General features: G+C 37.7%; 3 protein-coding genes across 3 annotated transcripts in view; 1 reads left to right on the top strand and 2 right to left on the bottom strand.

Annotated features, from left to right (window-relative positions):
• The window catches only part of LOC107751858 (tumor necrosis factor receptor superfamily member 5-like), a 7625-nt gene extending 2738 nt beyond the window's left edge, over positions 1 to 4887 (top strand). The window contains exons 2-9 of the mRNA XM_016567626.1: positions 924 to 1008; positions 1125 to 1247; positions 1535 to 1684; positions 2066 to 2156; positions 3251 to 3309; positions 3660 to 3755; positions 4209 to 4228; positions 4359 to 4887. Coding sequence (XP_016423112.1) covers positions 924 to 1008; positions 1125 to 1247; positions 1535 to 1684; positions 2066 to 2156; positions 3251 to 3309; positions 3660 to 3755; positions 4209 to 4228; positions 4359 to 4595 — 861 coding nt within the window. The 3' untranslated portion in view covers positions 4596 to 4887. The remainder of the gene's footprint in view (positions 1 to 923; positions 1009 to 1124; positions 1248 to 1534; positions 1685 to 2065; positions 2157 to 3250; positions 3310 to 3659; positions 3756 to 4208; positions 4229 to 4358) is intronic.
• A 4520-nt stretch (positions 4888 to 9407) lies between these two features.
• On the bottom strand, positions 9408 to 10705 carry LOC107751857 (iroquois-class homeodomain protein IRX-1-like). Its single transcript, XM_016567625.1, has 2 exons — positions 10485 to 10705; positions 9408 to 10196 (listed from the first exon to the last, which is right to left on the bottom strand). The coding sequence occupies exons 1-2, from the start codon at positions 10689 to 10691 to the stop codon at positions 9462 to 9464; spliced, it is 942 nt and encodes a 313-aa protein (XP_016423111.1). The 5' UTR covers positions 10692 to 10705; the 3' UTR covers positions 9408 to 9461.
• A 155-nt stretch (positions 10706 to 10860) lies between these two features.
• Positions 10861 to 11727, bottom strand: LOC107751843 (iroquois-class homeodomain protein IRX-1-like). Its single transcript, XM_016567616.1, has 2 exons — positions 11506 to 11727; positions 10861 to 11217 (listed from the first exon to the last, which is right to left on the bottom strand). The coding sequence occupies exons 1-2, from the start codon at positions 11710 to 11712 to the stop codon at positions 10861 to 10863; spliced, it is 564 nt and encodes a 187-aa protein (XP_016423102.1). The 5' UTR covers positions 11713 to 11727.
• Between the last annotated feature and the right edge of the window lie 7425 nt (positions 11728 to 19152).

Here is a 19152-nt window from a genome sequence, read left to right as displayed (position 1 = left end):
GATGTTTAAGTGAATAAAATAGCCTTGACAGCCTTACTTACTGGACTTCCTCAACTATTGGCTTTGTTCTCTCTCACCGGACTTGTGTGTGTGTGTGTGTGTAGGTGATGTAAAAGACGTAAGCAGACATTTGGACCAAAGTGAGGCAAGGGAGGGGGAGACTCAAAATGTTTCTAAACTTAAAACGCATTTTTGCCCCGTTTGTGTTGTTTTACTACTTACAATTGATTAAAGCCTAAAACATTGTTATTTACAATGCACAGCGTGGTTTTTAATCATATTTTTAGGGGGGGACAACCCTCAGATGGATTTCCGCGTATGATACACGCTCATGTTGTGTTCTGGTCATTTCGACCCATAGAGGATTTTCTTTTTCACCAAAATGCTAGTTAATGTTGTCGCATTGGATTAAAACTTACTGACTTAACTCACACAGGGTATAACAACTTCCCAAAATGGATAGCTTTTGTACTTTTTTGTTACAATTGATCCCAGCCAAAAAAAAATGACCAGCCTGCAAAAAAAATTTAAAAACTGCTTGAAAGTCTCTCATTATACTATAATATTACCAAATATTGGATTCAATTATTTTGTCAACTTTTCTTTCAATCGCACAAGTTTTGTATTGATCGTAGGTTTCACTGATCTGAGCTCCTCAGTTTTTAAATAAACATTGCCAAAATGTTCCACAAATAATGCTTGTTTTCACTCAAAAACAGAGTTGCATAAACTCAGATCAATAAGGCCTACGACCAATCAGTTCTGAACCTGTCCTAATTGACAGAAAACAAGTTTACAAAAAAAATTGAATCCAAGATTTACAAGCAATATCGGGGACACCAGTTAGGTAAAGGATTTTCAGCACAGCACAAGAATGAATGAATATTCTTTGATAATGTTCCTTGTGCATTTACCTTTGACAGGTCACATTGTTGTACCTTGTGTCATGTTGTGAGGAGGAAACACATTATTGGAAGCAAGATAAATGCTGCAAGAAGTGTGGACCAGGTATGTGGACGAACTGTAATTAAATGTGGCGTGACATTAAACTGGCATAATCTAGAGCAGTGGTTAATATACGACTCTCTTTTAATATACGAGTCTAATCAGAGAGTGTGTCACAGGTAAGAGGATGCTGGTGGACGACAACTGCGAGGACCCGCGCTGTCAGGACTGCCAAGACGGAGAGTATCAGAGCGGCTACACAAGTAAAACCAAATGTGAACGCCAGCCCAGCTGTGACCCCAGTGAGTGTCCATAGGTTAAAGTATTACTGCTGAAATATTAGAGAAAAATAGTCTAATGGAGATAACGTTTAATCTCAGGTGATACTATAGCATACTATTAATATCTATTCATATTAACAATAAATTATTAAACATAATATGAATCACTAATATTAGTCAAGAATATTAATGATAAATTGATAAGGTTTGGATGACCGTGTCTGCTAAATGTATACGTGTAACTGTAAATGAATATAAGGGTTTTCTGAAGCTTACCGTTTTTTCTCTTGCTTTTCTGTTTAATTCAGATTTACATTTTCAGCCACAAATTAATCCCAGTAAGACCAGTTTAAGCAAATGTCAGTGTGAAGCTGGATACTACTGTACGCAAGATGATGACTGCAACACTTGTAGGGAACACAAAGTTTGCAAGCCAGGACAGAGAGTCGTCAGAAAAGGTTTGTGCTGTCTGAAGTAAGAGTCAGTTTGAAACCCACTGGTTAATGTTGACTCTGCACTTAACTGTACCTCCTGAATAATAAATCCCAGTAAGACCAGTTTAAGCAAATGTCAGTGTGAAGCTGGATACTACTGTACGCAAGATGATGACTGCAACACTTGTAGGGAACACAAAGTTTGCAAGCCAGGACAGAGAGTCGTCAGAAAAGGTTTGTGCTGTCTGAAGTAAGAGTCAGTTTGAAACCCACTGGTTAATGTTGACTCTGTGCTTAACTGTACCTCCTGAATAATAATATGTCACATCCCTTAGACCATAATTTTAGATGTGATTTAGAGTTTTTATAATCATTGTTGTTCAAATATAGCTTATTTTTTCGCAGGTTCACCGGTTAGTGATACTGTGTGTGAGGCATGTAAAAATGGAACATTCTCCACCCATGATTCAGCTGACACTTGCGAGGAATGGGCAATGTATGAAAAATCTTTTTTCCTCCTTTAATTGTGCCAGTGCTGTTTTCATATACTGTACTAAAAGAAGGAAAAGGGGACTTTTGTTTCTAGTGTAATTCTGAGTTTAATCTACACAGTAACATGCAAGCGTTGCCTACAATTTTTATTTCTACCTGATCTAACCCTTTTAAATGACTTATGTTGGTGTAACCTAATGAAGTCAGGTTAATTGAGTCATTATAAATGAAATGACTGAAATAATTTGATGGAACTGTACCAAACAAAACATGCAATACAGTTTAAAAAGTTTAGAGTGAGTATGATTTTTTTAAATTAATACCTTTTTTTTCAGTACGGATGCATTAAATTAATCAAATGTGACAGTAAAGACATAATCTTACAAAAGATCCCAATTTTAAATAAATGCTGTTTTGAACTTTCTATTCATTAAAGAATCCTGAAAAAAAAAATGTATCACAGTTTCCAAATATTAAGCAGCAAAAACTGATTTCAACATTCATAGTTATGAGCCCTTTTTAATAATTAAGCACCAATAATAATTGATCATAATTAAGCACCAAATCAGCATATTTCTGAAGGATCATGAGACAGTGAAGACTGGAGTAATGATGCAGAAAATCCCTGCATCACAGGAATAAATTGTGGCTGACTCTGAACTTTTATAAAGAATATCTCTTTGGATTTGAGACTTTAGTCTTTGCAACTTTACAGATCTTCTTTATGCACCAAGAGCTTGTAACACTCCAAAGAGAAAGGACAACTTGAAATCGCATCATATGACCCCTTTAAATAAAAATAGCTATTTTAAATTCCAATATAACTGTCATTACTGTATTTTTGATCAAACAAATGCAGACTTAGTGAGCAAAAGAGACATTAAAAGATTTTACCAACTTTTTAAACAGTAGTGTATATTTTTTGTTTATATATTTAGTGTATATTTTTATTATATATTTTAATTTGGTCATCAGATTTATGGTTTATGTCAGAATTGTTTTGTTTGTTTGGCCAGCATGCAGAATAAGTAGTTAATAAATAGTTGTTTTATTTACTGTCTGTCTAAATTTCTGTTGTTTTTTTTCTCCTATGTCTAGATGTGAATATGGATATGATAAAAACGCTCCTGGCAGTTCAACCTCAGACCGAATCTGTGGTGAGTACACTGTAAAATGTGATCTCGCGTTTAGTGACTGTCAATATGACTGTTTAATTGTCAGTAAAACTGATACTGTTGTTAGTTCCTAAAAGAGGTCATGTGGGCTGTTGAAAGTACAGTAGTGAAACTTGAGAGCTGTGTGGGTGGAGTCCAGTTCCTCTATGGCTAAACTGGTGTGATCACTTCACCAGAATCAGAAAATCATGTTTATTTGAAAAAAGACTGTGACATGTTTGCAACACACACTAAAATGTTTTACAATGCTGTCAGTAGTAACGTTTTGATCACCAGTACTATTAGAAGATTGTCATCTGAGCTTGTTGTGTGTTTTGTTTGTCACATTTCAGTGGATGGTAGACCCACTCACAGAGCTGCAATTGGGTTGGGAGTTGCAATATTTCTGTTCATCTTAATAGCTGGAGCTGCAATATACTACGCAAAAAGTATGTACCGCAACCTACAAATTATTTACTGCATTTATCTACAATACAGTTTGTAAAGGAATAGTTCACCCAAAAATTCTGTCATTATTTACTCACCCCATACTGCATGGATTTCTTACAGTTGCTGAACACAAAAGAAGATATTTTGAAGAATGTGGGTAACCAAACAGTTTCTGGTCCCCTTTGACTTTTTATAGTATTTTTTTTCCATACTATGGAAGTCAATGGGGACCAACAGCTGTATGGTTACCAACATTCTTCAAAATGTCGTCTTTTATGTTCCATATAGAAGAAAAAAAAAACGTATACAGGATTGGAAAAACTTGAAGGCGAGTAAATAATGACAGAATTTTCATTTTTGAGTGAACTATCCTTGATCAAGTACTCATATCACATTATAGCTTTGCTAAATCAAAAGAGTTTACCAATAATTGCTCTCTTAATTTCCTCTAGGACATAAAGGCTGGATAGAGGTAAAGGTCTATTTACTATTCATACATATGCAACATAATGCAAAGACATACACTGTCTTTCTGAGATTAATCGCATGGAATAGTCATTCCCATGTGTGGAGATTAATAATAATGATTGTTTTGTTTTTAGCTCCCCAAACAGGCCCCAAAGATAGCAGGCTTAAATATAAGAACACTGCATCAAGATGCAGATGTTGAGAGAGCAATCCAACCATTAAATCAACAGCCCGAGGAGGACGTTGATACAAGCGGACCCGTGAGCCCCACGCCAAGTAACAGGACTGAAAATGGAAATGTTGTAGATCAAGAGCAGGGCAAAGGACCTGTCTATCCAAGTGCTGAATCAAATTCATATTCACATTTATAGAGCAAAGTCTTCTACAAAGTAGATAGCTGTCCTGTCCTCCCATCATGTTACAACCATCAACATATAGAGCATTACATTATAAAGGACTTTACTCTGCTTTACTCTAAATGTCCCAAAACCTGCATGTGTCTTACACAATCATGACTGAAACAGTAGCTCCTCAACATGAGCCTTGTTGAGAAAATACTTATTGCTGCTGAAAGCCTTTGCCGTTGTATTGCCACTTGCGTCCTGTGATTGATACGAAATGCTGCATACCCTCCCCATGCACTCGACACTACTAGTGCTGAATAGAGGGGATGTAGAATATGGTCATGCAGAATATGTTGCAACCTGGTCTCATGGCAAAAACGTACCCGGGGGCGTACGTTAGCGAGACGCGAAATACGTACCAATAAGTACATATCACTGCAGGTTCCAAAAGAAATGAACACTAGAGGCAGTAAAACTCCGACACCTTTTATTCCTTTTCACACAAATTTACAGAGTTTCGATTAATAAACGTAATTTTCGCACAATTACTTGAAGAATATTATGTTGAGACTTCAAAACAATTTTAATATGCTGGGAGATTTGAAAACTGACGCTTTTGAATGTTAGCATCACACATATCCAACTTCATATCTATGGGTTTTCATAGACGGTACGTTTGTTCGGTAGCTCACGGAGTACGGAGACGTACTTGAGACGCGAGGAGCTCCGGTTTTTATATCAGTTTTGCATTTGTTAACACTATCGGTTTAGGGGTGGGTTTGGTGTAGGGCATGATAGAGCATTAAAGTCCCCATGAAATCAAAATTAAAGTTTTTTGGGTGTTAGTATCAATATGTTAGTCTTAAGGTTATCTATAAGGCAGGGTGCTCCAAAACAGTGACAAAATTCGCATTTAGAAGATATAAGCATTAAAAGCTTGCAGTTCGTCACTTCCGCCAAAACGGCTCAACGATTTTTTGACGTCACATCGTACTTCAGCTTCTCATCAAACTTTCTGTCCAATCAAATGCTCTCTAGAATCCGAAGCGCCCGCCCCCTACACTCTAGACGCTGAAGCCGCGGCTGAAATCGGTCACTTGTCCACAGAATTAGTATTTTCTGTACAGTGAATGGCACGTAGTGCACTATATAGGGGACAGGGAACGATTCAAACAGTGTAAATATGCTTTCCATTGAGGAAAAAAAGAAGTCTGGTTTCGCGCTGTGTCACGCTAACCACCGCACCGCACACACACTCTGCTCCGGTCCAGAGACACGATAGCACGGAGCGGATCACATGCGCGAGTCGGCGCAGACCACAAAATGTATCAGAGCTATTTGAATTCTACACAGAATACTATATTTTATAGCAATATGGATGAGATTGTGGCTGACATACCCTGTCAAATGCGGCTTTACCGAGCTCAACGGCTCTGAATGGCTCTAGCCCAAGCTGTGATATAAACGAACGCTATTGGCTATTTTAAAAGGGGGCGGGGCTGCTTGATATGTCATGCCCGTTTTTATACAGTCTATGGTCCCGCCCTGTCTTCCTGATTCAGTTTAAATGACGTCAACACATAGAGTAACGCTGCCTGTTTCTAAGCATTTCAGGGGACCTTTAAGTTTTAGCGACAGTCCCCGGATATTTGAATTCTGAAGCACCGCAATACGTACCTGAAGCAACGTAATAAAAACACAGCAATACGTACCTAAATCAACGTAATAAAAACGTGTCAGTGCTCACGTATTGAACCCGTGCTTTAGCGCCACTCAGTGGACATTTCTCTTTGAAACTGCGGCGAAACGTACCCAGAGGTACATATTTTTATGAGACCAGGTTGATAGAAGAGTAAGGAAGAAAAGAAGTGAAACACTTCAAAGCTCCTAAGGAGATTTTCCCCACTTCAGCTGTAGTTTGATAAGAAAAAGACTCATAATAACACCAATGTGATGCAGAAAGACTGCACAAAACACACATGCATCCCAATGCTTGGTACTTTATATTTAGGATTGCACACTTTGAAGGTTATTCAGCTAATGTGTTCCTAAATGCTTGTATAACTTAAAAATGGAAGTTTTGAACATTCATAGAACGTTCTTAGAACATAAAAGTGTCAGTTGGGATTGAAAATAATGTGGTGCAGAAGTGTGAGATTAATTATGTTCACAAAATCATGTATAATATGTTTCTAATGTTTTGTCTTTGTAATCTTGATCTTAGACATTTAAACTGTTAAATGTTGTGAAATCTCTGTTGCTTTGTATTTTATGTAAATATTTCCTTTGTACATTACCATTTTTGTTACTTTTATTGTGAATGTTGTAGGTTATGAAATAATTTGTGATTCTCTGTAGCCTACATATTAAATCATTCTTGATTCGTCATGAATAATTGCCCGTGGGTCACTGTAAGTACTGTAAAATATTCATTTGCTACTTATGAGGTGTGAAATGTCCACAGAAAAACTTGACAAATGGTGTGAAAACCGAGTTGTAGATGAATCGCTCATGCATTGTGGGATACTCTGACTGTCCACAAGAGGTTGCCATTTCCATATTTGAGGTATTTTGGCATAAAACAGTTCAACATTCAACCTCACTTTTGCTTCACATAAAAACCACAACATGATTTTTCTTCAACCAACTCCCTTCATTTTTTAGAAAAAGGTTTGTTGTAGTGATGTGTAGATTTTTGACTGCTAAAGCTTATATTTTTGTATACATCTAAACAAACAAATCCAAAAGTAGCTTGTTGAACTATAAATTAGGCTATAGTACCCAAAGCATATGACCATATGCTCGGATCGGGAAGCCCATTGATGGCCGATTTAGGCATTGTATCTCACACCATTGTTCAATCCTTATCTCAATATCTTTTGCCTGTCTTGTTTAGACTGGGATTACACATCATTTGGGCCACTGAAAGGGGGGCATGGAGGAGATTGTTGTGCCCAGTGTGTGTTAGCTGTGAATATGTGCTCGGGGGGCGGGTAGGAGGTGCTCCTTTTTTTGTACCCAGGGGTTTTCTCATTATCCTTGGATTAACAGGCCACAGGCCTTTGAATTTACATGGAGGCCATGGTGATTGGCAAGGAAGAGTTTTCCTTTTATCATTCCCTCTGCAGAGGGGAGGCCAAAAACAGAATATTGTCCCAAGGCCTAATCCCATTGGTGTGTTTGTGTCAGAGAGATTTATAAAGGAAACCAAAGGATGCAAGATTTTTGATGGAGCAGTTTATTTGACATTTAAAAAATGTTTCTGACGCCATTCCATCAGTAGCAGTTAAGTTATATGGCTGGTGAAATATGCACAGGATATTTTAATTGCAAGTAAGTGCTTAAATGTAGGTGCTATGGGATTTTAATTGCAAGTTGGTTGTGTTATAATAAATTGCTAAATTTATTTATTTATATTATTATGGACTTTTTTTTTTTTTTTGCTCAAGTATTTTTATTCTATATTTAATTGTGAGTACCATCTTCGTTCATTTTATTATTATTATTATTACTACTACTACTACCTTTCGACTTTTATTTATTTATTTATTATAGCCTATTTATTTATATATTTATTTAACCATTTGGACTTCTTTTATGGTTTTGCTCAAGTTTTTTATTCTATACTGTATTATAATGTTATTTTAATCAAATCAAATCATTATACTTCAAGTTGGCTTTACTTTCAGTTTAAACTTTTTGCGCTTGACTTTTTGTGTCAGTATACCATTTATTTTGTCACAAGTCACTTTGTTCATGTTTGATCCCATAGCACCTACATTTAAGCATTAAATGAGGGTAAAGGTAGATGCCTCTGGCACTTTTCGTCTGTCAAGTCGTGACTAAACAGAATAATCTTAATTATCACCCTTTACGACGGAACAATTCATGTCCTTAATCCGCGCTGCTCTGAATTGTTTTAACAGATCAGAGCCAGATATGCAAATCCCTTAATAGTAGTGTCCTCACTGATAACACGAAGCCTAAATCTAGCCTTGAAGTGAAACGCTTTGAACGCGTCTTGATCTGCCTCCAAAATCTGAGAACTCTTCTTGAACGACGTCAATTATCATATATAAAGTTCTATTGTGAACACGTACTTTAAAAGGTTTTAAGGTGATGATACACGGGGCAACTTTTTGAGCAATGTTGCCGAGCGATGTTGCTTGGGCACTTTCCCATTGAGAATGGGCAACAAATGTCTATCTGGACACTTTAGATCGGTCGTGGGCCCTGTGTCTGGGTGCCCGTTGATGGCAACATTGCTCAAAAAGTTTCCCCGTGTATCATCACCTTTGAGAGTGTGATCATGGATAAAGCCAGTAGGCCTATACAGTTTCCATCATGTTGATGCTTTGCTTGTGTAAAAAGCATAAGGATCTTCTTCTTATTTTTTTATTTCGATTATTAAATTTAATAAGGTTCCTGTTTGTTAAACAATGGTCCTTTTAATTACGTTGCTGTTTTGCCTTTTTTTTTTTTCTTTTCTCATTGCGGCTATTAACACTTACGCGAGTTAAATTCACTGAAATGGGAAGTTTTCGTGACTTATTTCTTTAATTAATGGGTTTTTAGGACTTTAAGAAACTACTGGATATCGAAAGTACTCCAACTAAGACTAAATGCAAACCAGTGCAACTATTTTTAAATTATTTCAACAGACTTACCATTGACCATGACCAAAATGTTGACATTTTTCAACGTTTTATTTTAGCAAAAATAAGTCAGCAGGTAAATGCATTTATAATTTAAACAAAATAACTGTACAATATTTACACAGTCCTTTGGTTTTTAAACCAGGCATTGGATTAAATCTTGTATGCAAACTTCCACAACAAAACGTTACCAATGGTTTTCAAAGTGCAAAATTCATAGTGTCTTGAATGAACGGTTTCATTGACTCTGTTTGAGAAGGTCATGTGTGGAGAGGTTTACAGGAGAGTAGGAGTCCCTTGAAGGCCATCCAGCCCACCACTTTCCAAACTCTGGACTGTGGAGATGTTTCAGATCGCTGGGTTTCTTGACGATATCTGAAGTCGCGGTTTCCGCGAGAGACCAGATTTTAGGTTTCTGGACTTCGACGTTTTGTTTACACACCTCTTTTTTGGTCTCACAGGACGTGTCAGACTTGTCACTTTCCTTTTGCTGATCCAGTCCTTCCGCTAAACGGTCCTCAACCGACTTTGACCCCGCGACATCCTCCTCCTCATCAACTGTTTGAGGATCGATTTCGTCTTCATCCTCCGTGCCTTTCCTCAAAGATCCCTCCTCTTCGCTCTCACCCTCCTCTTCCTCGTCCTCCTCGTCGGATTTTCCTCTGGAGGCCCAGCTGACCCGGTTCTCCTTCTTCAGGCGGCGCCGGGCGTTGGCGAACCAGGTCGACACCTGCGTGAGGCTCATCTTGGTGACGATGGCGAGCATGATCTTCTCGCCTTTAGTGGGATATGGGTTTTTCAGGTGCTCGCTGAGCCAGGCCTTCAAAGCGCTGGTGCTCTCCCTGGTGGCCACTTTGGTGACCCTACTCGGGTCATCAGCTGGCATGGGACGATATGGAGTGTAATAGGGTCCCCCACGTCCGAGGAGAGCTTGGTGATACGGAGATGCAGCCTTGAGGTCATAGGAATTGCTCTGAAAGTAAGCAAGAGAGTCGGTTTTAGAAAATGAACAATATGCATGTTGCAATACAATAATAAAGATTTTTTTCAGTCTGTCATGTTTTATTTCTATATTCATTACACCACTTGTAATACGTACAAAATCTACACATTTTATTTACGATGGATTTGCATTGAAATTTAATACATATTTACATTTAGTCATTCAGCAGACGCTTTTATCCAAAGCGACTTACAAATTAATATAAATATTTCAATATAAATTTATTTATGCAATATAAAAATCATTCAGAATGCTTACAATGTGTGCCATGTGTCCCGGATGAGGATAAGGGATGAAACTGTATCCCGGTATTCCTGGGAAAGGTAAGGGAACCCCAGCCATTCCCACAAGATGTGGCGGTGGCTGTTGCATTCCAGGCGGACAGCCCAATAATTGATATCCAGCGGGCATGTTGATGTTTCTGTCCATGAAGAAGTTTCCAAACCCCGTTGGAGAAGCAGGCATCCTTACTCCCTGAGCTTTGGTGTATGAAAGACAGTCCCTCGAGTTCACGGGCGCCGTTTATAGGCGGAGCCGCACCAGTGGGCGGCGCCATAGTGGTTGATTGACAGCTGTGATCCAAAGGCTTGCACTGGGGCTAAATCCCTTCAAAGGAGAATTTCGGTTGTTCCTTTTAACGGCCTCTAAAAGTCTTTAAACGCATGATGCTTATCTCACGCTTATCCGTACTGAAGAGTGGAAAAAAGCAGGGCAGGCGGCGCCGGGCGTTGGCGAACCACGTCGACACCTGCGTGAGGCTCATCTTGGTGACGATGGCGAGCATGATCTTCTCGCCTTTAGTGGGATATGGGTTTTTCAGGTGCTCGCTGAGCCAGGCCTTCAAAGCGCTGGTGCTCTCCCTGGTGGCCACTTTGGTGACCCTACTCGGGTCATCAGCTGGCATGGGACGATATGGAGTGTAATAGGGTCCCCCACGTCCGAGGAGAGCTTGGTGATACGGAGATGCAGCCTTGAGGTCATAGGAATTGCTCTGAAAGTAAGCAAGAGAGTCGGTTTTAGAAAATGAACAATATGCATGTTGCAATACAATAATAAAGATTTTTTTCAGTCTGTCATGTTTTATTTCTATATTCATTACACCACTTGTAATACGTACAAAATCTACACATTTTATTTACGATGGATTTGCATTGAAATTTAATACATATTTACATTTAGTCATTCAGCAGACGCTTTTATCCAAAGCGACTTACAAATTAATATAAATATTTCAATATAAATTTATTTATGCAATATAAAAATCATTCAGAATGCTTACAATGTGTGCCATGTGTCCCGGATGAGGATAAGGGATGAAACTGTATCCCGGTATTCCTGGGAAAGGTAAGGGAACCCCAGCCATTCCCACAAGATGTGGCGGTGGCTGTTGCATTCCAGGCGGACAGCCCAATAATTGATATCCAGCGGGCATGTTGATGTTTCTGTCCATGAAGAAGTTTCCAAACCCCGTTGGAGAAGCAGGCATCCTTACTCCCTGAGCTTTGGTGTATGAAAGACAGTCCCTCGAGTTCACGGGCGCCGTTTATAGGCGGAGCCGCACCAGTGGGCGGTGCCATAGTGGTTGATTGACAGCTGTGATCCAAAGGCTTGCACTGGGGCTAAATCCCTTCAAAGGAGAATTTCGGTTGTTCCTTTTAACGGCCTCTAAAAGTCTTTAAACGCATGATGCTTATCTCACGCTTATCCGTACTGAAGAGTGGAAAAAAGCAGGGCTCCATTTGAAATTCGCATTTTTTTGGAGATGCTCCTAAATGGAATTGGTGTTTGATTGTACTACATCGATCTGAAATACTCTCATATAGCATAATTATTACAACCATGAAAAAAAAAATGTAGCCTATTGGAGAAAACCCGTCTGTTTTGATTTATAGGATAAATAGGCTATATGAATTTGTCAAAGATCTTAATTTCATAAAGTCAAACAATAAATTATTTTATTATACATTTTCTTATTTACATTTTTAAAATTTGTATTAAAATGTCATATATTTTAGTTTTGTTTTATATTGTTTATAATCTTGAGTTCATGCAATGCAACACTTAATTGAATTGAATGAAGCTCAGCTGAGAGGATCGATTGAAAGCCATCGGAACACCTTCAAATGTCGCACATTAACGTCTCAGAATAAACTTTTTTTCCATCTTGCCGAGACCGTTTAATCTTCTTGTCTGAGCAAACCGATACAAGACACGACATGACAAGCCATTCTCAGAATTTGATTAGCAACACGGTGCAATGTGTGTCTGAGGGGTTTGAAAAAGTAAGTAAACACCTTGTGGAAAGTTAAGTTGCTTTGATTTGACATTACATAAAAAAAACTTAAAAAAAAACTATTGCAGATGTATTCAACTTGAGTTGCACGTTTGATTAATTGCCATAAAAGTAGATTAGCTTTCATTAGTAACAACATTAACATTTAGCAAGATTAATGCATTATGTATTTTAATTTCTTAAATAAAGAATTGTTGAATAATATTTTCGTTAAAGTTAATAAACAAATTGTTTAATCAGTGAGAATTTGATGTCTTCTTTGGATAACTAACACATTAGACATAAAAATGATATCGTTATACACGCCGATTTTTTTTTTTTTTTTTTTAATCAAATGAACTAGTCTAAAATCAAAATGATTTTTCTAATTTCATTTATGTAAATCATTTCCGCACGGTTGCAAATTATTATTTTTTTCTTTCGGTTCCAAACGACCCTGGACTATGAATTATTTGACTTTATTGTGACCGAACATCAAAACCTCTTTTAAACGGGGATGACTTTGTTTTTGCCCACAACAAACCAGTACAATTGGCGTAATTAAATAGGTTTAAGCGAAACAGGTGTCGACTAATGTATATGGTAATTGCAGCATAACAGATGGTAATGCAGAGAGATACTCAGATAAGATTAGAATTCCTAAACATACATACCAATGCCCTGGAAAGAAAAGCACAGCAAACAACCCGATAGCAGGGGGTTCAGGCTCTCTGACATTGGAAATACAAGTTTTTTGTTGAAACTGGCTCTTTAATCTGTTATCTAGAAAACAATGCTGGCATGCATTGTTTCCTAAAACTCTGATAGAGTCTCACTCCATGGCTAATTTGATCAGAGGGTTATTGATTTTCTAGGCTAACTTAACTGATTGTAATCTGGTGAAAAATGAATTGGCCATATGGCTTTAAATTTGGCATGGAATTTTTTTTTTTTTTTTTTTAATCAAATGAACTAGTCTAAAATCAAAATGATTTTTCTATTTTCATTTATGTAAATCATTTCCGCACGGTTGCAAATTATTTTTTTTTTCTTTCGGTTCCAAACGACCCTGGACTATGAATTATTTGGCTTTATTGTGACCGAACATCAAAACCTCTTTTAAACGGGGATGACTTTGTTTTTGCCCACAACAAACCAGTACAATTGGCGTAATTAAATAGGTTTAAGCGAAACAGGTGTCGACTAATGTATATGGTAATTGCAGCATAACAGATGGTAATGCAGAGAGATACTCAGATAAGATTAGAATTCCTAAACATACATACCAATGCCCTGGAAAGAAAAGCACAGCAAACAACCCGATAGCAGGGGGTTCAGGCTCTCTGACATTGGAAATACAAGTTTTTTGTTGAAACTGGCTCTTTAATCTGTTATCTAGAAAACAATGCTGGCATGCATTGTTTCCTAAAACTCTGATAGAGTCTCGGAATTAAGTTTAGTGGCATTTCATGCATTATTTCAGTAGGGTATCTGATGAAAAGAAGTGTTAGCTTGATCTCTTCCAAAGGTTTATTTGGAAATGTTCATTAAGATTTTGTATGGTGAGGTTGTGAAGGTGTGAGACATTTGAAGGGCTGACGGACGGACAGATAAGTTTGGAAGCAGGGTGGGGTTCAGATCCCCTCGGGCCAAGAGCAAATTTACTCTGCTTGCACAATGGTCAAAATGGAGAGCAAAGAGCAAAGCTTATGCTGCATCTCTGGAGATAAGCAGCTCAGGGCTGTGATTATTGTGTTCCTCACACATTCGGCTTTCTCCTCTCTTCTCGCACACAATACAGGTGTACTCATGTTCTGACAGGTCCAGTTAAGACTGTTTGCTCACGGGATGTCAGTCATTTGCCGAGAGGAGAACAGCGTGAGATAGTAGACTGACATATACTTCAGATAAGAGATGAGCTTTTCCAGTCCTTCACCACAGAGAAAGCAAAGAAATCCAGATCTGCATGAGCGGAGATTTCTCCTGAGAGCTGATTTCGATTTGGTTTCACTCTACTGGAACTACTCGTGTCAAAATCCTAATGGTTTGTGTTGTGGTTTAACCAAAGAGATCAACCAGATGAATCAATACAAATCAACAACTGCAGGATCAGAGAAAAAGGTCCCAGTACTTACCAGCTTAGTGCTACTTCTACACATCAAGGTCAGCTGAAATCCTCAGTAACATCATAGAAAATATTTTCATAGGTCATAATTAATCATACAGACAATAAACACATCAATAGAATAATAAATACATTAATATATTTATATATGCTTCATTTATATATAACAGAAATAGATGCAAAACAGACATTTAAATAGAAACATAGAAATGCACCACAAATATAAAAATATGAATACAAATATGCACAAAACTTGGTTTTACTATAAGATATAGTCTACTGTAAAGTGGCTTAAATAAAAAAATAATAATAATAATAAATAAAGCAACCATGCAAATGCATGGTAAATAAAAAAACAAACTTGGTTTTTACAATGATATACTCAAAAATGGCTGTTAAAAATACAAATATAAATATATACCCTGTGTACCAAATAAATACATTTGGCTTTAAGACATAACCTAAAAATAGCAGATAAAATAAAAAATAAATAACTAAATAAAAAATAACCATACACATGCATGGAAAACTCTATATACTCGTAAATAAATCAAACGAATTAATTATAAAAAATAAATAATAAATGAGAAACGGAGCAATTCCAATAGGGTCCTCACACCATCGGTGCTCGGGCCCTAAATATATACCCTGTGTACCAAATAAATACATTTGGCTTTAAGACATAACCTAAAAATAGCAGATAAAATAAAAAAATAAATAACTAAATAAAAAATAACCATACACATGCATGGAAAACTCTATATACTCGTAAATAAATCAAACGAATTAATTATAAAAAATAAATAGGCCCTCAAAAATGCGATTCACTTTGGAGAAGAAGAAGAAGAAGAAGAAGAATAAGAAACGGAGCAATTCCAATAGGGTCCTCACACCATCGGTGCTCGGGCCCTAAATATATACCCTGTGTACCAAATAAATACATTTGGCTTTAAGACATAACCTAAAAATAGCAGATAAAATAAAAAATAAATAACTAAATAAAAAATAACCATACACATGCATGGAAAACTCTATATACTCGTAAATAAATCAAACAAATTAATTATAAAAAATAAATAATAAATGTATATGCACAAAATTAAACAACCATACAAATACATGGTAAATAAAAAGTAAAATAACCACATCTATATATGGTAAATGGTAAATATATCATTTTAATTTATTTCATAGATATTTAGACAGAATATAATTTTTTGCTGTATTGTTATACTGTATACCTTTTCTAAGTAATGTAAAAGAAGAAATCTGTAATTAATCAACTTCTCCAAGCTTGAATTAATAAACCATAAAATAGTTTCTACTGGTGATGAAATATAAATGTTAAACAGGTCAAGACAAAACAAGACTGGTCTGTCTAGGTACTCCAAGTTTAACTGAAAATTAAACTATCTGCATTTTACCCAAATGGAATTCTTTGCAAACGGGAGGATCATCCATTGAGTGCAGTATGTGTGTCCTAATGAGTTGATAATGACAATGGGCAGAGGTGTGACTTCATTTAGCGCTCATCACATACCACTGAGCAGACAAAAGGCTTGAACTTGTCATTAGAATGACCAATAGTCAGGTGTCAATAAGATCTGTTAACAAAAGCATGAAGGGAATCCACAGAGTGTGTTTCACACCTTCTACATGTTAGTTTTTCTTTCTGGAAGTAGTTCCTTTTTAAGCCGTTTTGAGGTGAGAAGAGATACATGCTTAAAAATCTGACCTGGTAAAATAGAATTAAACATTGTGTATCAAATTTGTTAGTGTCAAATCAATTTTATTTTATTTATTTTTTTGACTAAACTAGCATAACAGAGAAATTTAGTCAGGAAAATAAATACATAAATGATTAAATAAAAATCATTCAATCAATCTGCTACTTTGAGGGTTTTTTACCCACCTAATCTGACCTTTAAGAAAGACTTTCATTGGTGTTGATTATGTTATAACAGACATTCTAATATTGACTTGAATAAAACAAGGTTATGAGTAATTTGAATGTTAACAGTACAAGCACATATATTTAGGTTGACGGTATTAGTTTGTTTTACAGCGTAGAGAAATGAATATAAACATCCATTTATGGTCTAAATCGCTCTTAATTTTTTCAAAATCACCTTTTAAAAAGAATTGTATTTTTATATGGGCCATTTTATTACAAGACAGGTTTCATTTTAAATGGCGTGACCTCATGAAAGTGTTGGCCTAAAACAATGCTGTTGTTTTTAGTGTTCAAAACCCTCATTTTGAGAGCTAATGAGCTATGCCAAGTCCACAGGCCCAAACAGAGGGAAGTTAGCTGAACGTGAATGTTATCAGTCTTTTATGCATTAGACAGACAGACAGATAGAAATGCGACAGACAGAGAGAAATGCAACAGACAGACAGAGAGAAACGCAACAGACAGATAGAAATGCGACAGACAGAAATGTGATAGATAGATAGAAATGCAACAGACAGACAGATAGGTATGCATTAGACAGACAGACAGACAGACAGACACAGATAGATCGATATGCATTAGACAGACAGACAGATAGATCGATATGCATTAGACAGACAGACATTATTGATCATTTGTGATCAGAAACGGGAGGAAACTTTTAAGGCACACAAGTCAAGTCACATTTTAATGCACAGATATGCATTCAGATAGAAATGCGACAGACAGAGAGAAATGCAACAGACAGACAGACAGATAGAAATGCGACAGAGAGACAGACAGATAGAAATGCGACAGAGAGAAATGCAACAGACAAACAGATAGAAATGCGACAGAGAGAAATGCGACAGACAGAAATGCGACAGACAGATAGAAATGCGACAGACAGAAATGTGATAGATAGATAGATAGATAGATAGATAGAAATGCAACAGACAGATAGATAGATATGCATTAGACAGACAGAGACAGACAGACAGATAGGTATGCATTAGACAGACAGACAGACAGACAGACACAGATAGATCGATATGCATTAGACAGACAGACAGATAGGTATGCATTAGACAGACAGACAGACAGACAGACACAGATAGATCGATATGCATTAGACAGACAGACAGATAGGTATGCATTAGACAGACAGACAGACAGACAGACACAGATAGATCGATATGCATTAGACAGACAGACATTATTGATCATTTGTGATCAGAAACGGGAGGAAACTTTTAAGGCACACAAGTCAAGTCACATTTTAATGCACAGATATGCATTAGGCAGACAGACAGATAGACAGATAGATAGATAGATAGATAGATAAGACATTATTGATCATTTGTGATCAGAAACGTGAGAAAACTTTTAAGGCACACAAGACAGACTCGCATGAAGCGCTTAACAAATGCACTCCTCATGCGGCTGTTTCCCTCTTACAATCAATACCTGGTGTGCTTGTAAGGCATCTGTGACATGACATCTACATTTTGGGTCATTTGTAAAACAAAGACTACAAGGAAGCTGGAGGCCTTGAGCCGCTGGTTTCAGTTCCCCCTCCCAGGCACAATGGCGGCCCATAACCGCAGGGGGAGCGGCCCTCAGATGGAAATGAGCAACCAAACCAACAATGTAGTGCCTAATCTCTTCAGAGAGCCGGGAATCAGTTACACAGCAGTAGAGGCCTCTCCGTGCATTTCAGTGGCCTCCCCCCCCACAAACGCAGACACGCACACACCCTCCAACCCCCCTCCTGTGTAGCCACAGGCTCCCCTTACACATGGGCCAGATACAAGGTATCCCCCTGCAACAGAAGGGGCAAGAATAAGTGGGGCGTGGGGTGGGGCAGAGCCCTCAAAGCACGGGATTAGAGCTAATGTGCCCTCCCTGGGTTCTAATCTCTTCAGAGGAGCAGCGTGTTTGAGGACTGCGGGGCAGTCAGATAAGTATCTATTACAGCAAGGCCCTCTTATCCTTCAAACACCCCCATGCCCTTCAGAAATGAGGCACAAAACCACTTGTCGGTCTTCTCCTGTGATACCCAAAACCCGAAAGCAAGCGCTGGCCTTTTGCAACTAAGCTGGAATTAAGGGCTCAGGACCTTACGGAGGGCCGCTAGGGCCCATATTTGCTCCATCTGGGGAGCTCAAAGACGAGTGACTGATGGTGCATCAAAGGAGAGGAGAAAAGAACAGAGGAGCTTCGCTGGGAAGGTGCGAGCCAGGGGACAGTGACTGAGGTGGAAGATCTGATAGGGTGTAATCTTGTTAGCGTGATCCAGAAGAGTGATGAAAGATTAGCGCAAGGGCCCGGAGGACAGGTGGGAGATTGGAGCGCAACACTTTATGACAAAAAAAAGATCTTAACAATTAGAGGAAAAAACAGACAATAATGAACAGAAAAAAGCACACATTACACACAGTATAGTTTATTTTTCTTTTTATAGAAGGGAACATAAATTACATTATGAAATAAACACTCAGGTAACAGTAAAGACCCTCAGACTTCCAGTATAAGGCACAGACTAGAAGATTTACTCGACATCATCCTTTGGAATGCAAAATTCATCCTATTTTAT

This window comes from Sinocyclocheilus rhinocerous, unplaced genomic scaffold (assembly GCF_001515625.1).
Source record: "Sinocyclocheilus rhinocerous isolate Xijiao unplaced genomic scaffold, SAMN03320098_v1.1 scaffold2126, whole genome shotgun sequence".
In the NCBI taxonomy this organism is placed as follows: Eukaryota; Metazoa; Chordata; class Actinopteri; order Cypriniformes; family Cyprinidae; genus Sinocyclocheilus; species Sinocyclocheilus rhinocerous.
Note: the sequence above shows the minus strand (reverse complement) of the source record. Positions and strands in the feature narration are given on the sequence as shown.

Coding starts and splice junctions, on each gene's coding strand:
- LOC107751843 (XM_016567616.1), bottom strand. CDS start 11,712: ATGCCTGCTTCTCCAACGGGGTTTGGAAACTTCTTCATGGACAGAAAC. Junction 11,218..11,505: donor CGGGACACATGGCACACATT/GTAAGCATTCTG, acceptor GCTTACTTTCAG/AGCAATTCCTATGACCTCAA.
- LOC107751857 (XM_016567625.1), bottom strand. CDS start 10,691: ATGCCTGCTTCTCCAACGGGGTTTGGAAACTTCTTCATGGACAGAAAC. Junction 10,197..10,484: donor CGGGACACATGGCACACATT/GTAAGCATTCTG, acceptor GCTTACTTTCAG/AGCAATTCCTATGACCTCAA.